This window comes from Bombina bombina, chromosome 10, assembly GCF_027579735.1.
Source record: "Bombina bombina isolate aBomBom1 chromosome 10, aBomBom1.pri, whole genome shotgun sequence".
In the NCBI taxonomy this organism is placed as follows: Eukaryota; Metazoa; Chordata; class Amphibia; order Anura; family Bombinatoridae; genus Bombina; species Bombina bombina.
The window spans coordinates 24,359,647-24,380,464 of NC_069508.1; the positions used below are offsets into that span (position 1 = coordinate 24,359,647).

Sequence of the window (20,818 nt, forward strand, 5' to 3'; positions counted from 1 at the left end):
GACAGTATACACTCATTTTCATATAACTGCATGTAATAGACACTACTATATAGAATAAGATGCACAGATACTGATATAAAAATCCAGTATAAAACTGTGTAAAAACTTATTTAGAAGCTGTCAGTTTGGCTCTGTTGAAAAGGTAGTTGGAAAGCCCACTGCAAGTGGTAAATAAGACCCTCCCCCCTCCCCCTTCTTTTGCATATGAAAAATGAGTGTATAATGTCCCTTTAACATTATGACAATATTAGTGACAGTAACTGTTGATTCTATAATTGATGTCAGTATAAAATATTATTGTAATAAGCATCAAATGTCATCTTAACCTTAAAGGAACAGTCTACTGCTGTATGTTTGTTGTTTAAAAAGATAGATAATCCCTTTATTACCCATTCCCCAGTTTTGCATATCCAACACAGTTACATTAATATACTTTTTATCTCTGTGATTACTTTTGTATCTAAGCCTTTGCAGATTATCCCCTTATTTCAGTTCTTTTGAAAGACTTGCATTTTAGCCAATCAGTGCCCTCACATAAGTAACTCCACAGGAATGAGCACAATGTTATCTATTTGGCACACAAGAACTAACACCCTCTAACTGTGAAAAACTCTCACATTCATTCATATAAGAGGCAGCTTTCAAAGGATTAGAAATTAGCATATGAACCTACCTAGCTTTAGCTTTCAACTAAGAATACCAAGAGAACAAAGACAATTTGATGATAAAAATAAAATGTAAAGTTGTTTAAAATGACATGTCCTATCTGGGTCATGAAAGTTTGATTTGACTAGACTGTCCCTTTAAATTAAATTTTACACGTTTATTACTAACACCTTGATTTTCAGTGTTCAAGTTTTTCTTCAGGGAATTTTTCTCCCCCCCCCCCCCCCCATTCTTTATTTTTAGAATATGGTCATTCTGTGCTGTAGTTACCGGCATTCCTTTGTACAATTATTAGTCATAATAACATATAATAGCGCTCTCCCAATAGAAGATTGCAGTGCAGTGTATCATTGTTTAATTAAAGATTTGTGTAGATTTTTTCACAGTAAACAAATGCGATTTCATTAAGAAAGTCATGTTTGCAGATTGGGTTTTGCCTTCCTCTAAAGTGGAATGTTTGCGGTGAGGAAGATTATAATGTTTGGTATAAAACAAAAATCTGCCTACAAGACTATAAATAGATTTATAGTATTTTACAATAACCACCGATGCTTGCAATGACACAAGTGAAAAGGCCGGCAGTTTATTTCAGATTTGATTTGATTTTTGTAACGTACATGTATGAGAATTTGACAACGTAGACACATTTTTGTGTTGAAATGCATTTTATCAGAGGCATAAATAGACTGCACTCGGCCCAAGAGCAAAGTGTGACCGGATCCCCTGTATGAGGGTGATCAGATCTGAGGGGAACAAATGACACTTCATCAATGACACACAACAGACCCAAAACAAAAGGATAAATGATTAGACCTAGGTTTTGGTTATAGCATTTCTTTACAAATGAATTAATAAAGGAAATAAAAGTTGCCATAATTTTTAGGGTTATAAATGAACAGCTTCACATGCAACATTACTGAAAACATATAGATAACGATATATATCAGGCACTGTAATCCCTATCAGTCGTAACTGGTGATCTTTTTGGTTGGCTATGCCGAAGACTCCATCTATGTATGGCCCTTTTTTTTATATACTTTGGAAAAAAAATCTACCTCTCACACCCTCACAGATTTGCTAATATAAACATAATATTCACAAGAGATAACAAATACATGAAGGGTCATGAAACCCATTTTTTTCTTTTGTGATTCAGATGGAACAAACAATTAAACAACTTTCCAATTTACTCCTTTTATCTAATTTGCTTAGTTCCCTTGGTATCATTTGTTGCTAGCTGCTGTTTGGTGGTTGCACATATATGCATCATTTCATTGGCTTACCAATGTGTTCAGCTAGCTCCCAGTAGTGCATTGCTGCTCCTTCAACACAATAAAACCAAGAGAATGAAGCAAAATTGATAAATTAAATTGGAAAGTTGTTTAAAATTGTATGCTCTATCTGAATCACAAAAGAAAAAAAAACGGGTTTCATGTCCCTTTAGTAGTTGTTAACTAAAAACTCACAGAATATTCTCTCTGCTGATCAGCCTTGTCTCTGCTTTTCAAGTCTCTCTCTCGGATTTTTAGCTGGTCTCTGTTCAAAGCTCAATTGTTCTGTCTCTGCTGCTCAACTCTCTCTTTGCTCAAAAGCAGCCCTCCCCCAATCCTAATCAGACACCACCAAAAAGGCACACAGACTTCTCTCACCTCACATTACATATGTCCATCACTACAGAATGCTGAGAGCTGTAGTTCCCTGGCTGCAGAAGAGCTGTTAACAGCTGCAGATATTGCCTGCCATAGCTCTGTGATGGACATGCAAATTATACCAGCGCAATTGTTGCACATATAATAACAAAATAAAATAAGTAAAATGTCATGAGAAGAAAAAAACAGGACATTTTGTTGCCCCTTCAAAAAATTCCCATTAAAAACAGGATGTCTGGTCACCCTATTCTATATCAATAGTGCCCTTTTTGACTGTTTGCAATCAACAGAGTCTGAGCTGCATCTCTGTGACTGAGTTATACTTTCCGCTTGCTTAGTCTACGCCATAGAATATGTACTTGTGCATCCTTCCTGTTCAAAGTTATATATATTAATATGTACATTGCTTAAATATTAAATGATTACTGTCCCTTTAGGTTCTTCTTCATAAGCACTGAATGCATAAATGTATATACTGTATGCATATAGGAAACTTATAAAATAATATTCTTCAGGCTTTTTTCCTGCTGCTCACAGAAAGCAAATATGACATTGCATATGAGCTCATGAATGACATCACTGATCATACAGTATGACTTCACAGATGACACCACATGTTCAATATACTAATTTATTCAAATATTTTATTTTTACTGTCTAAGCAGAATTAGGTTTTATTTGGTTGTATTTCAATAGCATCAATGTGTACTCCTTATGTCTGTAATCTCTGCATGAATGATAAGTATGTAGCTTATCAAGGTCTAAGAAAAAATCAATAGAAGACCCCCCCCCCCCCCAGAAACAAACAGTGGGGAAAATCAAACTGCAAATATTTTGTTCTAAAATCAAATATAATATCACTTTCCCTAAATATACATATTGAAATAAACAGAGACCAATATTTAACGTGTTCAGCCTTTTTTTTTTATCAGAACAATCACTATCTTACTGAGTTAAAAACAGTTGAGTTTGATAACTCCCACGATATTCAATCTGCATTTCCCCACAACAACACTGTTAATAATGGATAATGGCACCAAAAAACACAACATAATAAAACTGCTCTCCTTGTTACCTAGCTGCTCTCGCCAACTGACCAGGCCACTCATCCTCATTCTGCTGGTGCAGCGTTCTCACCCGACAGTCTCCTCCCTATCTCTCTCTCTCTCGCTCTCTGCATATCGCAACTGTCAATATCTTGTAGATATTCTTTGTGTTTTTAATTGATGGTGATGACGTGTTCAGTGTCTTTCTGTATTTGACAGGATTCAATCATCATTAAAAAGCGCTATTGTTGGCATGGGCAGAGCCATCTTGTTTTCGGGATGTGAGCATGTGCAGATTGGTGACCGATCTCGGTATTCTTTATCTGATGTGTGTTATCATTCGATCTCCGGGTGTTGAGCATTTGTCAAATGCCTTTGGTTGTTGGATTCAATGTGTCCATTTTGTTGTCAATATTTAGTCTATAGCTCACGTTCGGGGGGATTGTGTGTAGCATATAGATGATTTCTCCAGTGTCTGATCTGGTATTTTTCCAGTAGGAGAATTGTGTTATTTGTATTGCGCCATTATTCTGATATTGAAAAAGGCGTGTTATCATTTGCATTGCGCCATCATTCTGATGTTGAAAAAGGCGTATCGGGAGCCATAAATCAGAGGAAAAAGACGATCAACAAGATTGAAATTGACCCCTATATTAGAAAAACCTTTTTAAAATTATTATTAGAAGTTTTATCATTTCGTTCAAGGGCGCTGCAAAATTCTGTTGCACTGTGAACATTTATGTTAGAAATGGTTTTAATTTCCTTTTAACTATCTACTTTTATGTTGCTAGGTTTATATTCTTTATTATTGTGGGAACGTAGTTCTTTAACATTATGGTATCTCTTGCTTACAGTTTCCTGGCAAAAGAGGTTTAAAAATAGTTTGTCTTTTCTCATTCTTACTGAACAATAGTTTTTTCCCATGTGACTTTAGACATATACCTAGTGATGCCAAATTAAATATTGCTTTTAATCTACAGTTGTTCAGGGCTACTGGATAAAGCAGATTCCCAACTCTACATCTGAGTGATACTCAATTCTGCATTATTCCTTTAGGCATTTTTACACTAGAATTTGTAAAATCAAACGCTCTCCTTATTTATGAAAAAAGCCAGCAAAAAGACGCGCACCGAGTACGGGTGATTTGCATCGGACTGTTGTTAACTAGCAGTCATCGATCTCGCGTCTATTTGGCTTTTCCCAACTTTATTTATACCATTTCACTAAACGCCACCACTATACTAAAATGTTTAACCCCTATCCCGCCGCTCCCCGACATCGCCGCAACCTAAATAAACTTATTAACCCCTATCCCGCCACTCCCCGACACCGCCGCTACTAAATAAACGTATTAACCCCTAAACCTCTGGCCCCCACATCACTACTACTAAATAAACGTATTAACCCCTAAACCATCAGCCCCCCACATCGCCAAAAACTACATTAAGCTATTAACCCCTAAACCTAACAACCCCCTAACTTTAAATTAAAATTACAACATCTCTATCTTAATATAAATTAAAAGTTACCTGTAGAATTAAAATAAACTATTTTAAACTATTTATTAACCTACCCTAACTATTATACTACAATTAAATTAAAATACCAATTAAATAAACTAAATTACATATTAAAGAAACCTAACCCTACTAAAATTATTTAAATCTACAATTAAACATTATTAAAAGTACAAAAAAAACAAACACTAAATTACGACAAATAAAAAAAAATTTTTTTTATAAAAAATAAAAAAGAATTACACCTAATCTAATAGCCATATAAAAGTAAAAAAGCCCACCAAAATAAAAAAAAATCCTAGCCTACAATAAACTACCAATGGCCCTTAAAAGGGCCTTTTGTGGGTCATTGCCCCAAAGATATCAGCTCTTTTACCTGTAAAAAAATACAAACACCCCCCAACAGTAAAACCCACCACCCAACCAACCAACCCCCCAAATAAAAAAACCTATCTAAAATAACCTAAGTTCCCCATTGCCCTTAAAAGGGCATTTGTATAGGCATTGCCCTTTAAAAGGCCATTTAGCTCTTTTACATGCCCAGACCCTAATCTAAAAATAAAACCCACCCAAAAAACCCTTAAAAAAATACTAACCCCTGACGATCCACTTACAGTTCTTGAAGTCCCGCTTGAAGGATCCATCCAGCTGGAGAAGTCCTCATCCAGACGGCAAGAAGTATTCATCCGGGCAGCCTCTTCCATCTTTATCCAGTCGGAGAAGTCCTCATCCAGTCGGCAAGAAGTCTTCATCCAGATGGCATCATCTATCTTCATCCATCCGGAGGGGGTCCTTCCTGAAGACATCCAGCGCAGAGCATCGTCTTCATACAGTCGCCACTGTAAACTGGAACTTCTATGCAAGTGACGCCATCCAAGATGGCGTTCCTTGCATTCCTATTGGCTGAAAGATTTCAATCAGCCAATAGGATTAGAGCTGCTAAAATCCTATTGGCTGTTCCAAACAGCCAATAGGATTGAGCTCTCATCCTATAGGCTGTTCCAATCAGCCAATAGAATGAGAGCTCAAATCCTATTGACTGATTGGTACAGCCAATAGAATGAGAGCTGCTCAGCCAATAGGATTTTAGCAGCTCTAATTCCTATTGGCCGATTGAAATCTTTCAGCCAATAGGAATGCAAGGGACACCATCTTGGATGGCATAACTTGCATTGAAGTTCCAGTTTACGGCGGTGACTGTATGAAGAGGATGCTCCCCACCGGATGTCTTCAGGATGGACCCGCCCGCACCGGATGGATGAAGATAGAAGATGCCGTCTGGATGAAGACTTCTTGCCGCCTGGATGAGGACTTCTCTGGCTGGATGAAGATGGAAGAGGCTGCCCGGATGAAGACTTCTTGCCGCCTGGATGAGGACTTCTTCGGCTGGATGGATCCTTCAAGCGGGACTTCAAGAACTGTAAGTGGATCATCAGGATTTTTTTGGGTGGGTTTTATTTTTAGATTAGGGTCTGGGCATGTAAAAGAGCTAAATGTCCTTTTAAGGGCAATGCCCATACAAATGCCCTTTTCAGGGCAATGGGGAGCTTAGGTTATTTTTACTATTGGGGGGTTGTTTGTATTTATTTTTTTTTACAGGTAAAAGAGCTGATATCTTTAAAGCAATGCTCCACAAAATGCAATTTTAAGGGCCATTGGTAGTTTATTGTAGGCTAGGGTTTCTTTTATTTTTTTTGGGGGGGGGGGCTTTTTAATTTTGATAGGGCTATTAGATTAGGTGTAATTCTTTTTTATTTTTGATCATTTGGTTTTTTATTTTTCATAATTTAGTGTTTGTTTTTGTAACTAAGTGTTTGTTTTTGTTTGCAATTTAGTACTTGTAATAATGTTTAATTGTAATTTGAGCAGGGTTAGGTTTCTTTAATATGTAATTTAGTTTATTGGTATTTTAATTGAATTGTAGTATAATAGGGTAGGTTAAAGGATTACTTTCTGTTATAATTTTTAAGCTAAACAACTAACATATTAAAGTTAATAAACATTAATTAAAACCTACTGACCTATATTTTCTCCATAACGTTCTAAAAGTTATATCTTTTATTCGCCGATGATGTCACGTTATCCTGCCCACTATTTTCAGCACTGAGTGTTCAAAATACTTAAACCAATAACTTTGTGTTTAAAGCGCCATTTTGAAACCTAGGTATTGTAAACGGATTGGTACAGAGCAAAGGATACCCACGGAGAGGGTTTGGAAAATAATTAAATTTGCAGACAAGATTTCTGATATACGGTAGAGATATGTTAATGAAATGCTATTGATAAAAAGCGTATTTGGGGTAGTTAGTTAGTAACAGGCATAGAAAATATTTACTTACAGTGGCCCTTTAATTAATAGTTTTAAATAGTTTATTTTAATTTAACAGGTAAGTTTTAATTTATATTGAGATAGGGATGTTGTAATTTTAATTTAAAGTTAGGGGGTTGTTAGGTTTAGGGATTAATAGCTTAATGTAGTTTTTGGCGATGTGGGGGTTGACAGTTTAGAGGTTAATAGGTTTAGTTAGTGGTAGTGATGTGGTAGGCCATAGGTTTAGGGGTTAATACGTTTATTTAGTGGCGGCAGTGGCGGGGAGCGGCGGAATAGGGGCTAATACATTTTATTTAGGTTGTGGCGATGTCAGGGGCGGCAGATTAGGGGTGTTTAGACTCAGGGTTTATGCTAGGGTGTTAGGTGTAAATGTTACTTGTTTTCTATCATAGAAATCAATGAGTTATATTTCTTTGTCTTGCAGCATCGAACATAAGCTTTCGCTGCTTTCAGACTCCCATTGATTTCTATGGCATCCGCGGCCTCCAGGGTGGCGGATTGAAAACCAGGTACGATGCGTCCAAATAGCTGCAAGCGTACCTGTTAAAAGTTTGATAACTGGGAAAAAGTGTCAGATAGAGCCGAATGTGTATTAGGAACATTTATAATGACGTAAGCATCGATCTGTGTCGGATTGAGATCGTCGGTTCGTATGTTACGTCACGAATTTCAACATTTGCCGGTCTGTAGGCTTAGATAACTAAATCGGATCAATCTCGCAACAATTACAATGTGGAATTCCGGAGCATTTTAGGTTGACAGCTTGATAGATAGGCCTTATGTTTTGTGGAGTAATATAGAGAAATGTGTGCACTGGGTCTCAATAATGGGAGAGCCATTATAGTTGAAAAGTGACCAGCTTTAATTTTTTAGAACATGTAATTTTAAGACTATCAGCCCCTGCACTACTGTGTGTTTAACCAACACAAAGGGGTAAAAACACATAGTAGAAGTGGGTCCCGAGCGGAACCTGACACTGATCCAAATAGCAGCGCTACTCACACATCATGTCATGTGACTAGTGTTGCTGATTGGATCAGCAGCGGGTTTCGCTCAGGACCAACAATGCTCCCCAGGTTCTGAGCGACACTTCTACTGTGTGTTTAACCCCTTTGCGGGGTTTAAAAACACAGTACTATGGGGTTGATAGTCTTACAATGACAATCTCTATTGAATTAGAGAATGTAATTTTTAAACTATTTTGGCCATCTAAAGAGTTCCTGGTTCTTCTGCTGAGGTCTTTATTACTCTATGTGGTGCTACAGACACTGGGACAAACGGTTGTGTATTACTGAATGTTGTCATATTTTTTTTAAAATGTTGTTAGATATTGATTTATGATCTTAAACACTAATTTTAATTTTTTTTTTTTTAATCAGAGAACATTAAACCAAAGCACATTGTGTCCACGGATGGCTCTGACAGTGATGATGAGATGGATGGTCCAAAAGGTAAAATATTTATTTCTTTACAATCTCATAAAAAAAAATGTAACCTAACCTACCGAAGCGTCAGACTAATGTTCGTGGCTTGTGACTTGGATACATCACATACATTTATGTGATCTGATACTCTGCTTCTGATTGCTTGAAGGGATAATAAAGACATAATTCAGACAGAGCATGCAGTTTTAAAGAACTTCCCAATTTACTTATTTTATCAAAGTGGCTTAATTCTTTTGATATCCTTTGTTGAAGAGCATATCTAGGTAGTTCTAGGAGCAGCAATGCACTAGTTGGAGCTAGCAGCTGATTGGTGGCTGCATATATTCCTCTTACTGCAAATAAAGGTGTTTTAAATCGCCTTTGAAAAAACGCACAATAAGTTCACTTGCTTAGGAACTGGGTAGAGATTTTCGGGGATTTAAATTTGTGATTTGTTTGATAGATTTACGCTGGGAGGGTTTATACCCTAAAACTTTTTTGCCTATAGCAATTGTGTTGAATTGATAGATTGTGAGAGAAGGCGACTTCACACAATTTATATGAGGGAGATTTTTTTTATTTTATCTATGCAGCATAAGAAACCTCCTTGTGCTTGTATTTAGTAATTCTGTAATTGTTTATTAATGGTTACAGCCAGCTCCTAAGCTCCTGATATGGTTGTATGCCATGTTTTAATCATCTGTATTTTAATGTTTTTGTGATTTAAAAGTTAAAGGGATACTAAACACATTTTTTTTTCTTTCATGATTCAGCTAGAGCAGTGATTTTTAACCTTTTTTTTGCCGTGGCACACTTTTTTTACATTAAAAAATCCTGTGGCACACCACCATCCCAAAATTTTAAAAAAATCACACATTGTAGCCTAATACAGCATATATATATATACACATACACACACACTCACACATACTGTAAGTATTGTGCTGTTATGCCATGCCTCCTACAAACTACCCCTGCACTGGGAGTAAAAAACAAGCAAAGTTTAAAAAATATGTCACACTGTTGTCAGTCTGCCGTGGCACACCTGAGGATCTCTCATGGCACACTAGTGTGCCACGGCACACTGGTTGAAAAACACTGAGCTAGAGCATGCAAATTTAAGCAACTTTCTAATTTACTCATATTATCAATCTTTCTTCATTCTCTTGCTATCTTTATTTGAGAAAAAAAAAAGGAATCTATGCTAAGGAGCCTGCCCATTTAGCCACCAATCAGCAAGCGCAACCAAGATGCTGTACAAAAAATTGTCCGGCTCCTATTCTTAGATGATTCCTGTTTTTTTTAAATAAAGATAGCAAGAGAATGAAGAAAGATTGAGAATAGGAGTAAATTAGAAAGTTGCTTAAAATTGCATGCTCTATCTGAATCATGAAAGAAAAAAAATTGAGTTTAGTGTCCCTTTAAGTTTTATTTTTTTTACTTCTCTCATTTGATGTCTATTTCTTATGTTGTAGATACAGTGTGTGCTAAGTGCTACCTTATTCTTCTTTTTCTATGTAACATATATCTTTTGTCGTTGGCTCACCAGATGTGTTCACCTAGCTCCTGAGCCTGCCTATGTTAACACTTTAACAAAGGATACCAAGAGAACAAAGCACATTTGATCAAATAAGTCAATTGGGAAGTTGTTTAAAATTGTATGCTCTATCTAAATCATAAATATTTTTTTACTTTAATGTTCATCTTGTACCCCACCACATACTGAACGAGTAAACTGCAGACCTGGGGATTTTTTATATGGAATTTGCTGACTGTAGACTTTCTCCTTCATGTATCCATTACTTCAGGTGAGTTCTAGAAAGTGTAACATAGATTCCATAGTTTTGGCAAATCTGTAGGCCCCCAACAAGGACTTTGACAGACTAAATGCAGATATCGTTAAACGTAGCCTACCAAGATCTCTTTATATTCATTCTATTATGTACTGGTGACATTATCATAAAACCTAATTAATCTGTGCACACACAGAGACAATAAGAAAACCTAACATTTTTGTTTTGTTGCACAACATTATTGTCTATAATAATCTCCATGTTACCATTTGGCTACATGCTACGCTTAGAATTCTCCTCATAATATGCTGCAGGTACTGAAAATGCTGACGCAGAGGCGGAGTATCTGAGAAGAAACCAGGACAGTTGGGGCCAGCGAATGTTTAAGTTTCTTGTCAGTGATTCTGCTCTTTTTAATACCCGGGAAGGAAGAGCTGGAAAAGTTCATAATTTCATGCTTGGCTTAAACATAAACACGTACTATCCCTTGTCCCCACGGGCTGGACTGCAACCCCAGGAGTCTGTAGATGAAGACGAGCTGGATGCTGCGGTTGCAGGTAAAACAGTATGACAAAATGAATGCTGTGGGTAATGTTTAGTGTCAAACATACTTTAAGGTATCAGATTTAAATAATAATAGTTTCTAGATAACACCCACTTTTTAGAAGAGATGTGCATTTAGATTTAGGATGCAAAAACATCACAAATTTTGCTGTATTCTTTGTATGTGTTTAAAAAAAGCAAAACAAATGGGCCCTTTAATGAATAACTGAACAAATTAATGTATTGTAAAAACAAAGTATTAATTGATTTGTTCATGTGGTTAAAACCATTGCACTAAAGGCTTGATATTTCTACTGCTGCTGGCTTGTAGCATTATCTACCATTTAATTTAACTGCTGTCCAGCCGCTCCTCTGCTGCCTTGAAGATGTTCCCTCTTAGGATATTGGACAAAACAAAATTTTTTTTTTCTGACAAATTATTTCTCCTAAAAATAAATGTCTAATTTTTATTTTTTTTAATGTATTTTCTGGTTCTTTTGTATTTTTTTTTTTTGCAACATAAAAATGATAGAAATAATAATTGTAGTAATAATAATAATAATAGTAATACTAGTAATAATAATAATAATAGTAATACTAGTAATAATAATAATAATAATAATACTAATAATAGTATTAAAAATAGTAATACTAGTAATAATAATAATAATAGTAGTAATAATAGTAACAACAACACTGTGACGGATACCGGTTACCCCGACTGGGTAGCTCCACCAAAGGATCCTGTTTCCTCCCTGGAGCCTGCAGCTGTATAGCTGGAAAGTGATTATAGCGAGAGCCCACCCAAATAACCAGACAAGACCAGTATTCAGGTGAAACAAGAACTGCTTTATTGTGAAACACACTCTGCTTATATACACACAAAAGGGTCTTATCTGACCCCTAGATCTCCCGCCTCTCCAGACAGTCTGGCGCCTACAAAGGAGCCATAGTCCCATAGAGCCCCCACAGTACCTAGGTCATGGTTTCGTGATGATCCCGGGGAAGCGGCGGCACTTCCAGGGTCCCCAGATGCCACAGTACAAAAAGTGGCATGATCCATTACTGGGGACTAAAGTTACAGCCTGGGAAAGATATGGAGGTGGGGGTGTCCAAAACCCCAGGTTCCCCAGGGAGCTCCCTTAAGGCAATCACCCCACCTCTGGTCCTCCCTAGGGGCTATCAATCCCCAAAAGACCGGAGCTCTGGGGCAAGGGGCAGCTGGAGCGACATGTGGTAAATGTTAGCTGGTACCCGCTGCGGTGCGGCCATCCGGCATTTACAGTAGCCCAACCTAGCCAGAGAGGGGTTAGGCGGTCAGAGGTTAGCTCTTCCTTGATGTACAAACCACAAAACAAGCAATAGGAAGAGTCTGGGCGATTCTATAAGCCATGAAAAGGCCAAAATTGGTGTGATAAGTGGAGAGCCAGGCAGTAGGGGGTGGGGGTGGCCTTGGCAGTCTGGTATCCATGACAGTGCTTCCCCTTCTAATCCGGCAGACCAGGCTAGACCCCAAAGGATCAGCTTGAGGCGGTCCGGGGGTGGCCCTCCAATTGTAGGTTGCTGGGAGAGGTCATCCCACCCCTTACAACATCTCCCACCAGACAACACCAACACACATAAACCATAAAGTACTTTACCCTCTGCCTGGGTTCGTGGCATCACTGTCGGTCCCTGCTGGTATTCATCCCCTGCACCCTGGGGTGCAGGGATATCCACATAAGACCAAGTCTCGTCACTCAGTTCCCCAAAACAGGGTTCCAACTTGTGCCCCATAACAGGTGTCCACCCACAAGCAACACTAACAGAGTGGACTCCTGACTTTCTCATAAAAAGGCATCGGTTGCTGGAAAGAAGGGAGGGTAGCTGGGGCTGCTGCAGCCCAAGGTCGGGTACCGGGCAGACTGCCCTGCATTCCTGAGGTTCACAGGTGGGGGCTTTGTTCTCACTCCCCCCTACTGGAAAATCCTCCCGGATTGGGAGAAGGCAGTGATGTCAGAAGCACCCTTAGTTGCCTTCTCAGCCACTGGAACCCTCATTTTGCACCAGGGTCCTCCACCTCCCAGAATCTCTGGGAACTCGGGGAAGAGGGGCAACCCAGACTCCAGGGCAAAAGCCCTCCACATGTTCCCAGGGCACCCACCTTCCAAAAGACAGAATCCTTTCAAGTTCCAGGGTCCATAGTCGGTGGGAAGGAGGCTGGCCTGCGTTCCTCTCTGAAAGTAACAGAGGCTTCTGTTACATCTCCCCCACTGGCTTTGAGGTAGCCGGATGGTCCAGCCCCAAGCTCCCTTCCACTTTGGTGGTTGGCCACTGCCGCCGGGGGGGTGAGGATGCTGACCGTTGGGGAGAGAGACCAGCTTTCTCCTCTCCCGGAAAGGGGTTCTGTTGCTGGGGAAAGAGGTCAGCTACCTCCCCTCCCTGGAAACTGATTGGCTGCTGGGGAGGGAGGTCGGCTACCTGTTCTCCCTGGGAATGACTCTGCCACTGGGGAGAGAGACTGGCTGTCTCCTCTCCCAGGAAGTTGTTCTGTTGCTGGGGAGGGAGGTCAGCTACCTCTACTCCCTGGGGATGGCTCTGCCGCTGGGGAGAGAGATTGGCTGTTTCCTCTCCCTGGAGCGGATTCTGCCACTGGGGAGAGAGGCCGGTTGTCTCTTCTCCCAGGGAGGGGTTTTGTCACTGGGGAGGGAGGTTGGCTACCTCTGCTCCTTGGAACTGGCTCTGCTGCTGGGGAGGGAGACAGGCTGTCTTCTATCCCTTGAAGGGGGGTTCCTTCACTGGGAAGGGAGGTCAGCTACCTCCTCTCCCTGGGGATGGCTTTGCCGCTGGGTAGAGAGGTCTGCTACCTCCTCTATCTGGAAACTGATCTGCCGCTGGGGAGAGAGACCAGAACTAGCGCTGCCACTGGAAAGAGAGACCGGTTGTCTCCTCTTCCTGAAAGGGGTTCCACCGCTGGGGAGAAAGGTCAGCTACCTCCTCTCCCTTGTTTCCTGGAGCTGCTGCAAGTGCTGGGCAGAGTCCAGCGGTGCTCAGCCCTGTTGCCATTTCTACCTCTGCTCCTTGGAACTGGCTCTGCCGCTAGGGAGTGAGACTGGCTGTTTTCTCTCCCTGGAAGCGGTTCTGTCGCTGGGGATGGAGGTCAGCTACCTCCGCTCCCTGGGAATGGCTCTGCCACCGGGGAGAAAGACTAGCTTTCTCCTTTTCCTGAAATGGGTTCCACCACTGGGGAGAGAGGTCAGCTACCTCCTCTCCCTTGTTTCCCGGAGCTGCTGCAAGTGCTGGGAAGAGGCTAGCGGTGCTCAGCCCTGTTGCCATCTCGGCTGGAGGCTCACCAGTCTTTCCCTCCTCAGAGGAAAAGTCAATTAAATCCACAATCTCTGGGTCTGGGGCTAGAGAATGACTACCTTCTCTCCATGGGACCACCAGAGATGTCACAGGTGTAGGGCAGAAGTCAGTGACTCTCTGCCCTGTTGCCAGCGCTTCTGCTGGGATGGCTCCCTTGTCCAAGACCATAAGCTCTGGGCCAGGCTGCTGATTGTGGTCTAGCAGCTCCTGGTAGCTCATTCCTAGTTGCCACTCCTCTGAGGAAAATTCCCATAAATCCCTGATTGCTGCACCATAGCTCCCTGCAGAATCTGTGGCATGCTGCCTAACGAGATCTAGCAGCCTCTTGTATGCTAGCAGCCAGAGTACCCCCGAGAGATTCATCAGTTTCTCATGGAAAATGCTAATGTCCTTCACTCTCAGTTTCACTGAGCTCCCAAAGTCTGGATTTTCTTTCATCTTTTCAAATAGTAATCCAGGGCCGGTGAAGCCAAAGGCCTCTGGGGGGTCATCCTCCAGCCATGGCCTCGCTTGATTAGCATGTAATCGGAGGGCCTTGTAGCCACCCTCCAGCCACATCTCTGCCTAGACCAGTTCACCTAGTGTAGTTAGCCATTCCTCCCTGGGCTGCTCTCCCAGGAAAGGCACTTGTAAGTCTAGTTGGACTCAGTACATCTCATCAGCAGTGGGGAGGACCTTTCCATAACAGTCCTGTTCTTGTTGAAGCACCTCCCTCCATAGTTGCTGGAGGATAATGTTCATCCAGCTCAGCTCGTCCTTTTTTGATCCAGGACCATCCAGCTGGGCCAGTGCCTCTTGTACTCTCCATAGGAACTTGGCTTCCATAGTTGCAGGCTACTGTGGTGCTTCTCCTCTGTCAGCAGGAACTGTGTGGAAGAAGCAGATCCCACCACTGCCAGCCAATGTGACGGATACCGGCTACCCCAACTGGGTAGCTCTGCCAAAGGGTCCCGCTTCCTCCCTGGAGCCTGCAGCTGTATAGCTTGAATGTGATTATAGCCAGAGTCCACACAAATAACCAGACAAGACCAGTATTCAAGAACTGCTTTATTGTGACACACACTCTGCTTATATACACACACAAAAGGGTCTTATCTGACCCCTAGATCTCCCACTATTCCCACCCCTCCAGACAGCCCGGCGCCTCCATAGGAGCCACAGTCCCATAGAGTCCACACAGTATCTAGGTCACTAGGGCACTTCCAGGGTGTTATTGGAAAGTTCTCGGCCCCCAGATGCCACAGTCCAAAAAGTGGCATGATCCATTACTGGGGACCGGAGTTAAAGCCTGGGAAAGATATGGAGATGGGGGTGTCCGAAACCCCCACTTCCCAAGGAAGCTCCCTTCCTGCAATCACCCCACCTGTGGTCCTCCCTAGGGGCTACCAATCCCCAAAAGACCGGAGCTCTGGAGCGACCTGTGGTAAATGTTAGCGGGTATCAGTTGCGATGTGGTCGGCCGGCAGTTCCAGGAGCCCGGCCAGCCGTGAAGGGTTCATGTGGTCATGAATCGGCTCGTGGCCGGCCTGCAGTTCCAGGAACCCGGCCAGCCAGAGAGGGGTTAGGCGGTCAGAGATCAGCTCTTCCATGAGGATGTACAAACTACAAAACAAGCAATAGGAAGAGTCTGGGCGATCCTGTAAGCCATGAAAAGGCCAAAACTGGTCTGATAAGGGGAGAACCAGGCAGTAGGAGGGTGGCCCTGGCAGTCTGGTATCCATGACAAACACTTTGCTGACAGATTCCTTCGCTGGTTTAAATTACAGAAACCTAAAATCTGATATGCACAAATTGCATGTTTTATCTCTAAATAATAGTGACACTTAAACAGATATTTAAGGGACATTCCAAACAAAATTTAAATGTGCATAGATGAATTACATCTTTGAGTGCTGTGTTTAAAATGCTGGTGCACGGTGCATACTTAAATACACTTTTGAAACAGCTATAGCTGTTATTCAAAGCATTTTTGCTAACAAAAAAATGCTTCTATTCAGAACTAAAATGCATTCATGTGGATTTCAATTTTGACTGGAATGTCCCTTTAAGTATATTAGAAATTCTGCTGTTTATGCAGATTCTTATATTTTAAGTTTTTATGGAGATACCACTATGATTTATAACAAACATGCATAATGAAGTTATTTCGTTTTAATATATTTACTTTAAATGATTATCGTTATCCTGAGGTGAGGGGGGGAAAGGCTGAATAGTTATAGTTAATATGTTTACACAATTTATCTTGAAATGCAGCCACAGATGTGCACGAGTTCTTCTGATTAGTAGGAGCAATTTCTGTGGTTTCCCCATCTCTGAATCCTATGAGAATCAATACCGTTATAGTGTTATTCTGTGGAACTTGCATTTTTTTCAGTTATTTTCTATCAAACCTCTCAGCAGTTTAGAGCTGACATAATTGCTTATAAGACACTCATCTGGGGTTGTATACAGTGAGGTTTAGCAGTAAACTGCTGAATCAGGGCTATTGCTTGTTCTGTTTTTGTACTTCATGAAAAAAAAATGATCTTACACAGGAAAAAGAGAGTTTTGCACTTGCTGGTCTAGCAGCCACACACATACCAAACTGACACATATTTTACTAATGAAATTCTACAGCATATTGAGGGGGGAATTAGATTTAATGGTGCATTACTACTGATAACTGGTGCAAGTGCGAGATGACTCCCTCGTCTTCTTCAGAGATTGAACAAATTCAGCTGTTTATAACTGACCTAGATAACGTAGTGACTGGGGAAACATTTATATATTAAACGCCTATCACTGTAAAATTACTGAAAGGGTCGTTCTAATTTGTTAGCGCTATAATGTTTACGTTTTTCTAAACCTGGTTACCTATTGCTGAGTTCATACTGATGTTGTTAAAGGAAGCTAAAAGTGTAAAGAAAGAAATGTGTTAGAGAATTTCATTATTGCATTGTTGCTTGTTTAACTCCTGAAAATGTCAGCTCAGCTCTAGAGCAAAGCATTGCAGGGAGCTAGCTGGTCACATTTGGTGAGCCAATTACAAGAAGCATATCTGTGTAGCCAGAATTGCATTAGTGCTACTGGGTCTACCTAGCTATGCTTTTCATCAAAAAATACCAAGACAATTAAGTAAAGTGATAAGACATCAGTTGTAAAGTCTATGAAAACTGCATGATTTATCTAAATCATGAAAATGTATTTTCCCCTTTAAGACTCAAATTGTTAAATCATTCAGCTGGTGTAAAGAGTTATTGGCTTCCTTTTATTACCAGGCCAATAAGTTCTAGTTTAAATATTTATTAGATAAGGGCATTTTATTTTGGATTAATTGTTGCATTGTTGCTGTTTTTTGCATTCCTCAGAAATACATTAAGGGCGAGATTACATATACAGCGCAGGCTTCGGCGCAATCGCTGAAACCCGCGCCATCTGTAATTTCACCTCGCACATCGGGCTATTGCATATAGGGCGCAGGCAGTTCATAAAGTGTCTAAGTCGGATAAACTAGCGATGTCCAGAAATGAGCATCAATACAAATTTCCGGAGTCGCTAGTGACTTACGGCACTTTAGAAACTGTCGGCGCCTAAGAAAAATAGAAAAAATATCAAATCTCCCGTAACAGTCTAAGACGCCTCCCAAAAATAAGCCCGACATGTAAAACCCCTATATCCGTCATCAAACCCACATCGGAACTAATAAAAGTATTAATCCCTAAACCGACAACCCCCCACAACGCAATATGCCTAATTAAACTATTAACTCCTATATTTGCCATCAAACCCACACCGCAATAAACCTATTAAAGTATTAACCCCTAAATCCGCCAACCCCAACATCGCAAATTACCTTATAAAACTATTAACCCCCAACCCGCCATTAACCCACAACGCAAACTACCTATTAAAGTATTAACCCCTAAACCGCCAAAGAGCACAACGCAAATAAATAATTAAATTACTAAGCCCCCTAACCTAACAGCCCCTAACTGAACCCAAATTACCTAAATTACAAAATACTAAAAAAAAACAAAAAAAACTAAGTCTAACCGAAGGTTGGTACTCACCGTTCCTGAAGTCCAACGGAGAAGGTCCTGTCACATGCGGTGAAGTCTTCTTCCAAGCGGCGACCTCTTCTTTGTTTTTCCAGGAACAATTCGGCGCGGAGCAGAACGCGGAGCTGAATAATGATGACCGCGGAGCAGAAGACCGGCGACCGCGGAGCCATGGAGCCTGGAGGATCCTCTTCGTATGATCGCCGCCATACACTGAATAGTGAATTCAAGATACACCATTAAAAATGGCGTCCCTTGAATTCCTATTGGCTGATTTGATCCTTCAAATTCAAATCAGCCAATAGGATGAGAGCTAATGAATTCTATTGACTGATTTGAACAGCCAATAGGATTTAAGTAGCTCTCATCCTATTGGCTGATTTGAATTAGAAGAATTAAATGAGCCAATAGGAATTCAAGGGAACCATTTTTAATCGTGTACCTGAAATTCACTATACAGTGTACGGTGGCGATCGTACATAGAGGATCCTCCATTCTCCATGGGTCCGCAGTTGCCGGTCTTCAGCTCCGTGGTCATCGGTCTTCAGCTCCGCCCTCTGCTTTGCGCCGGATTGTTCCTGGAAGAAGAAAGAAGAGGTTGCCGCTTGGAAGAAGACTTTACCGCATGGGACAGGACCTTCTCCGCCGGACTTCAGGAATGGTGAGTACCAACCTTGGGGTTAGACTTTGTTTTTTTTTTTAGTTTTTTAAAATTTTATTTATTTAGATTAGGTTGGGCAATGCGTAAAAGAGCTAAATGCCCTTTTAAGGGCAATGCCCAAACAAATGACCTTTTCAGGGCAATGGGCAGTTTAGTTTTTTTAGTGTTAGGTTCTTTTATTATTGGGGGGTTTGGTGGATGGGGGATTTTACTGTTAGGGGGGAGCTGTTTATCTTGGGGCAGTGCCCTGCAAAAAAAACCTTTTAAGGGCTATTGGTAGTTTATTCTTAGATTAGGGGGTGTTTTTTTGGAGGGGTTATATTCATAGGGATTAGGTATAATTTTTTAAAATTTGTTAATTTTGTTTTTTATTTTCTGTAATTTTTTTATTGTATCTTAAAGGGACAGTCTACAGCAGAATTTTAATTTTGACTAGACTGTCCCTTTAATTTATACATAGTTTTTTTTATTTTTAAAGTAATGTTAGGTTTTTTAATTTTAATAGTTAGTAACTTTAGTATTTTGTAATTAAGTAATTTGGGTTCATTTAGGGGGTGTTAGGTTAGGGGGTGTTAGGTTAGGGGGCTTAGTAATTTAATTATTTATTTGTGTTGTGGACTTTGGTGGTTTAGCGGTTACTACTTTATTAGGTAGTTGGCATTGTGGGTTAATGGCGGATATGGGGTTAATAGTTTTATTAGGTAGATTGCGATGTTGGGGTTGGCGGATTTAGGGGTTAATACTTTATTTTTAGTTGTGGTGTGGGTTTAATGGCAGATATAGGGTTTAATACACTTTATTAGTTATTGCGGTGGGGGATTGCGGTTGACAGGTAGATAGATATTGCGCATGTGTTAGATGTTAGTTTATTTTTGCAGGCAGTTATGGGAGTTACGGTGCTCCCATACTCAGCGCAAGGCTTTCTGCGGCTGCCTTTGTGTGGCAAGGTGAAAATGGAGTAAGATTTCTCCATTTTCGCTACGTAAGTCCTTGCGGTGAATATTGGATACCGATTTGCGACGTGGTCCCATGTTAGCTTATGGGAGTAAAAATTGCGTGGGACGGGTGAAATAAACGTGCCACATTTATATGTGGCGCTGTATATTGGATACCAAAACTGCGTAAAAACCGGCGTCGCCGGCTTTTGCGGGTGACGTCGCATATGTAATGGGGCCACAGAAGAGCAGTCCTTTTAAAGAGTCAATTAATTAATTAATAAAAACATTTTGTTGATTTTTTAAAAAAAATGTGGTCACTGTATCAGCAGGAAATACATTTCAGCAGGTGGTAATTTATGCTACTAAGAATCTAGCAAATGGCAATGTCCTTGTCAGTTGATTGGTCATTATGTCAGCCTATATGTATGTAAGTATGTAAGCTTTACTCTTGTTCTTGAGAATCCTGGACCCGTATCAGAGTTTGTAGCAATAGTAGCAGTAACTACTACTTTAACTTTATTAAAGTTAAAGCTGTTGTCCAGCTGCTTAGAAGACACTCCCTACAGGAAATAGCAGGTGAATATATTTCTGGTAACACACAAATTCCAAAAGACCCTGAGAGAATATCAGACAAAATGAAAGCCTTTTTTTTTTCTTCTTGAGTAAAGTTTGCACCAGTGCACATGTCTAATATTTCTAAGTAAAAAGCAGCAGGCGACCTTGCTTCACTGCATCACATCTGCCAATCAGATTAAATTTAATCAGAACACTTATTTTTCTGCTGAACATTACAGGTTTTCAAGGGCAATTTTAGTTTGGTTGAATAGGAAAAAAACACCACTACTCCACTTGATTGTGCTGTGTGTT

The 20,818-nt window shown here is 40.5% G+C and overlaps 1 protein-coding gene across 1 annotated transcript in view; it reads left to right on the plus strand.

Moving 5' to 3' along the window:
• The window catches only part of PLA2G4A (phospholipase A2 group IVA), a 222,495-nt gene that overhangs the window by 138,934 nt on the left and 62,743 nt on the right, over positions 1 to 20,818 (plus strand). The window contains exons 13-14 of the mRNA XM_053693862.1: positions 8,590 to 8,661; positions 10,742 to 10,984. Of these exons, the coding sequence (XP_053549837.1) occupies positions 8,590 to 8,661; positions 10,742 to 10,984 (315 nt within the window). The remainder of the gene's footprint in view (positions 1 to 8,589; positions 8,662 to 10,741; positions 10,985 to 20,818) is intronic.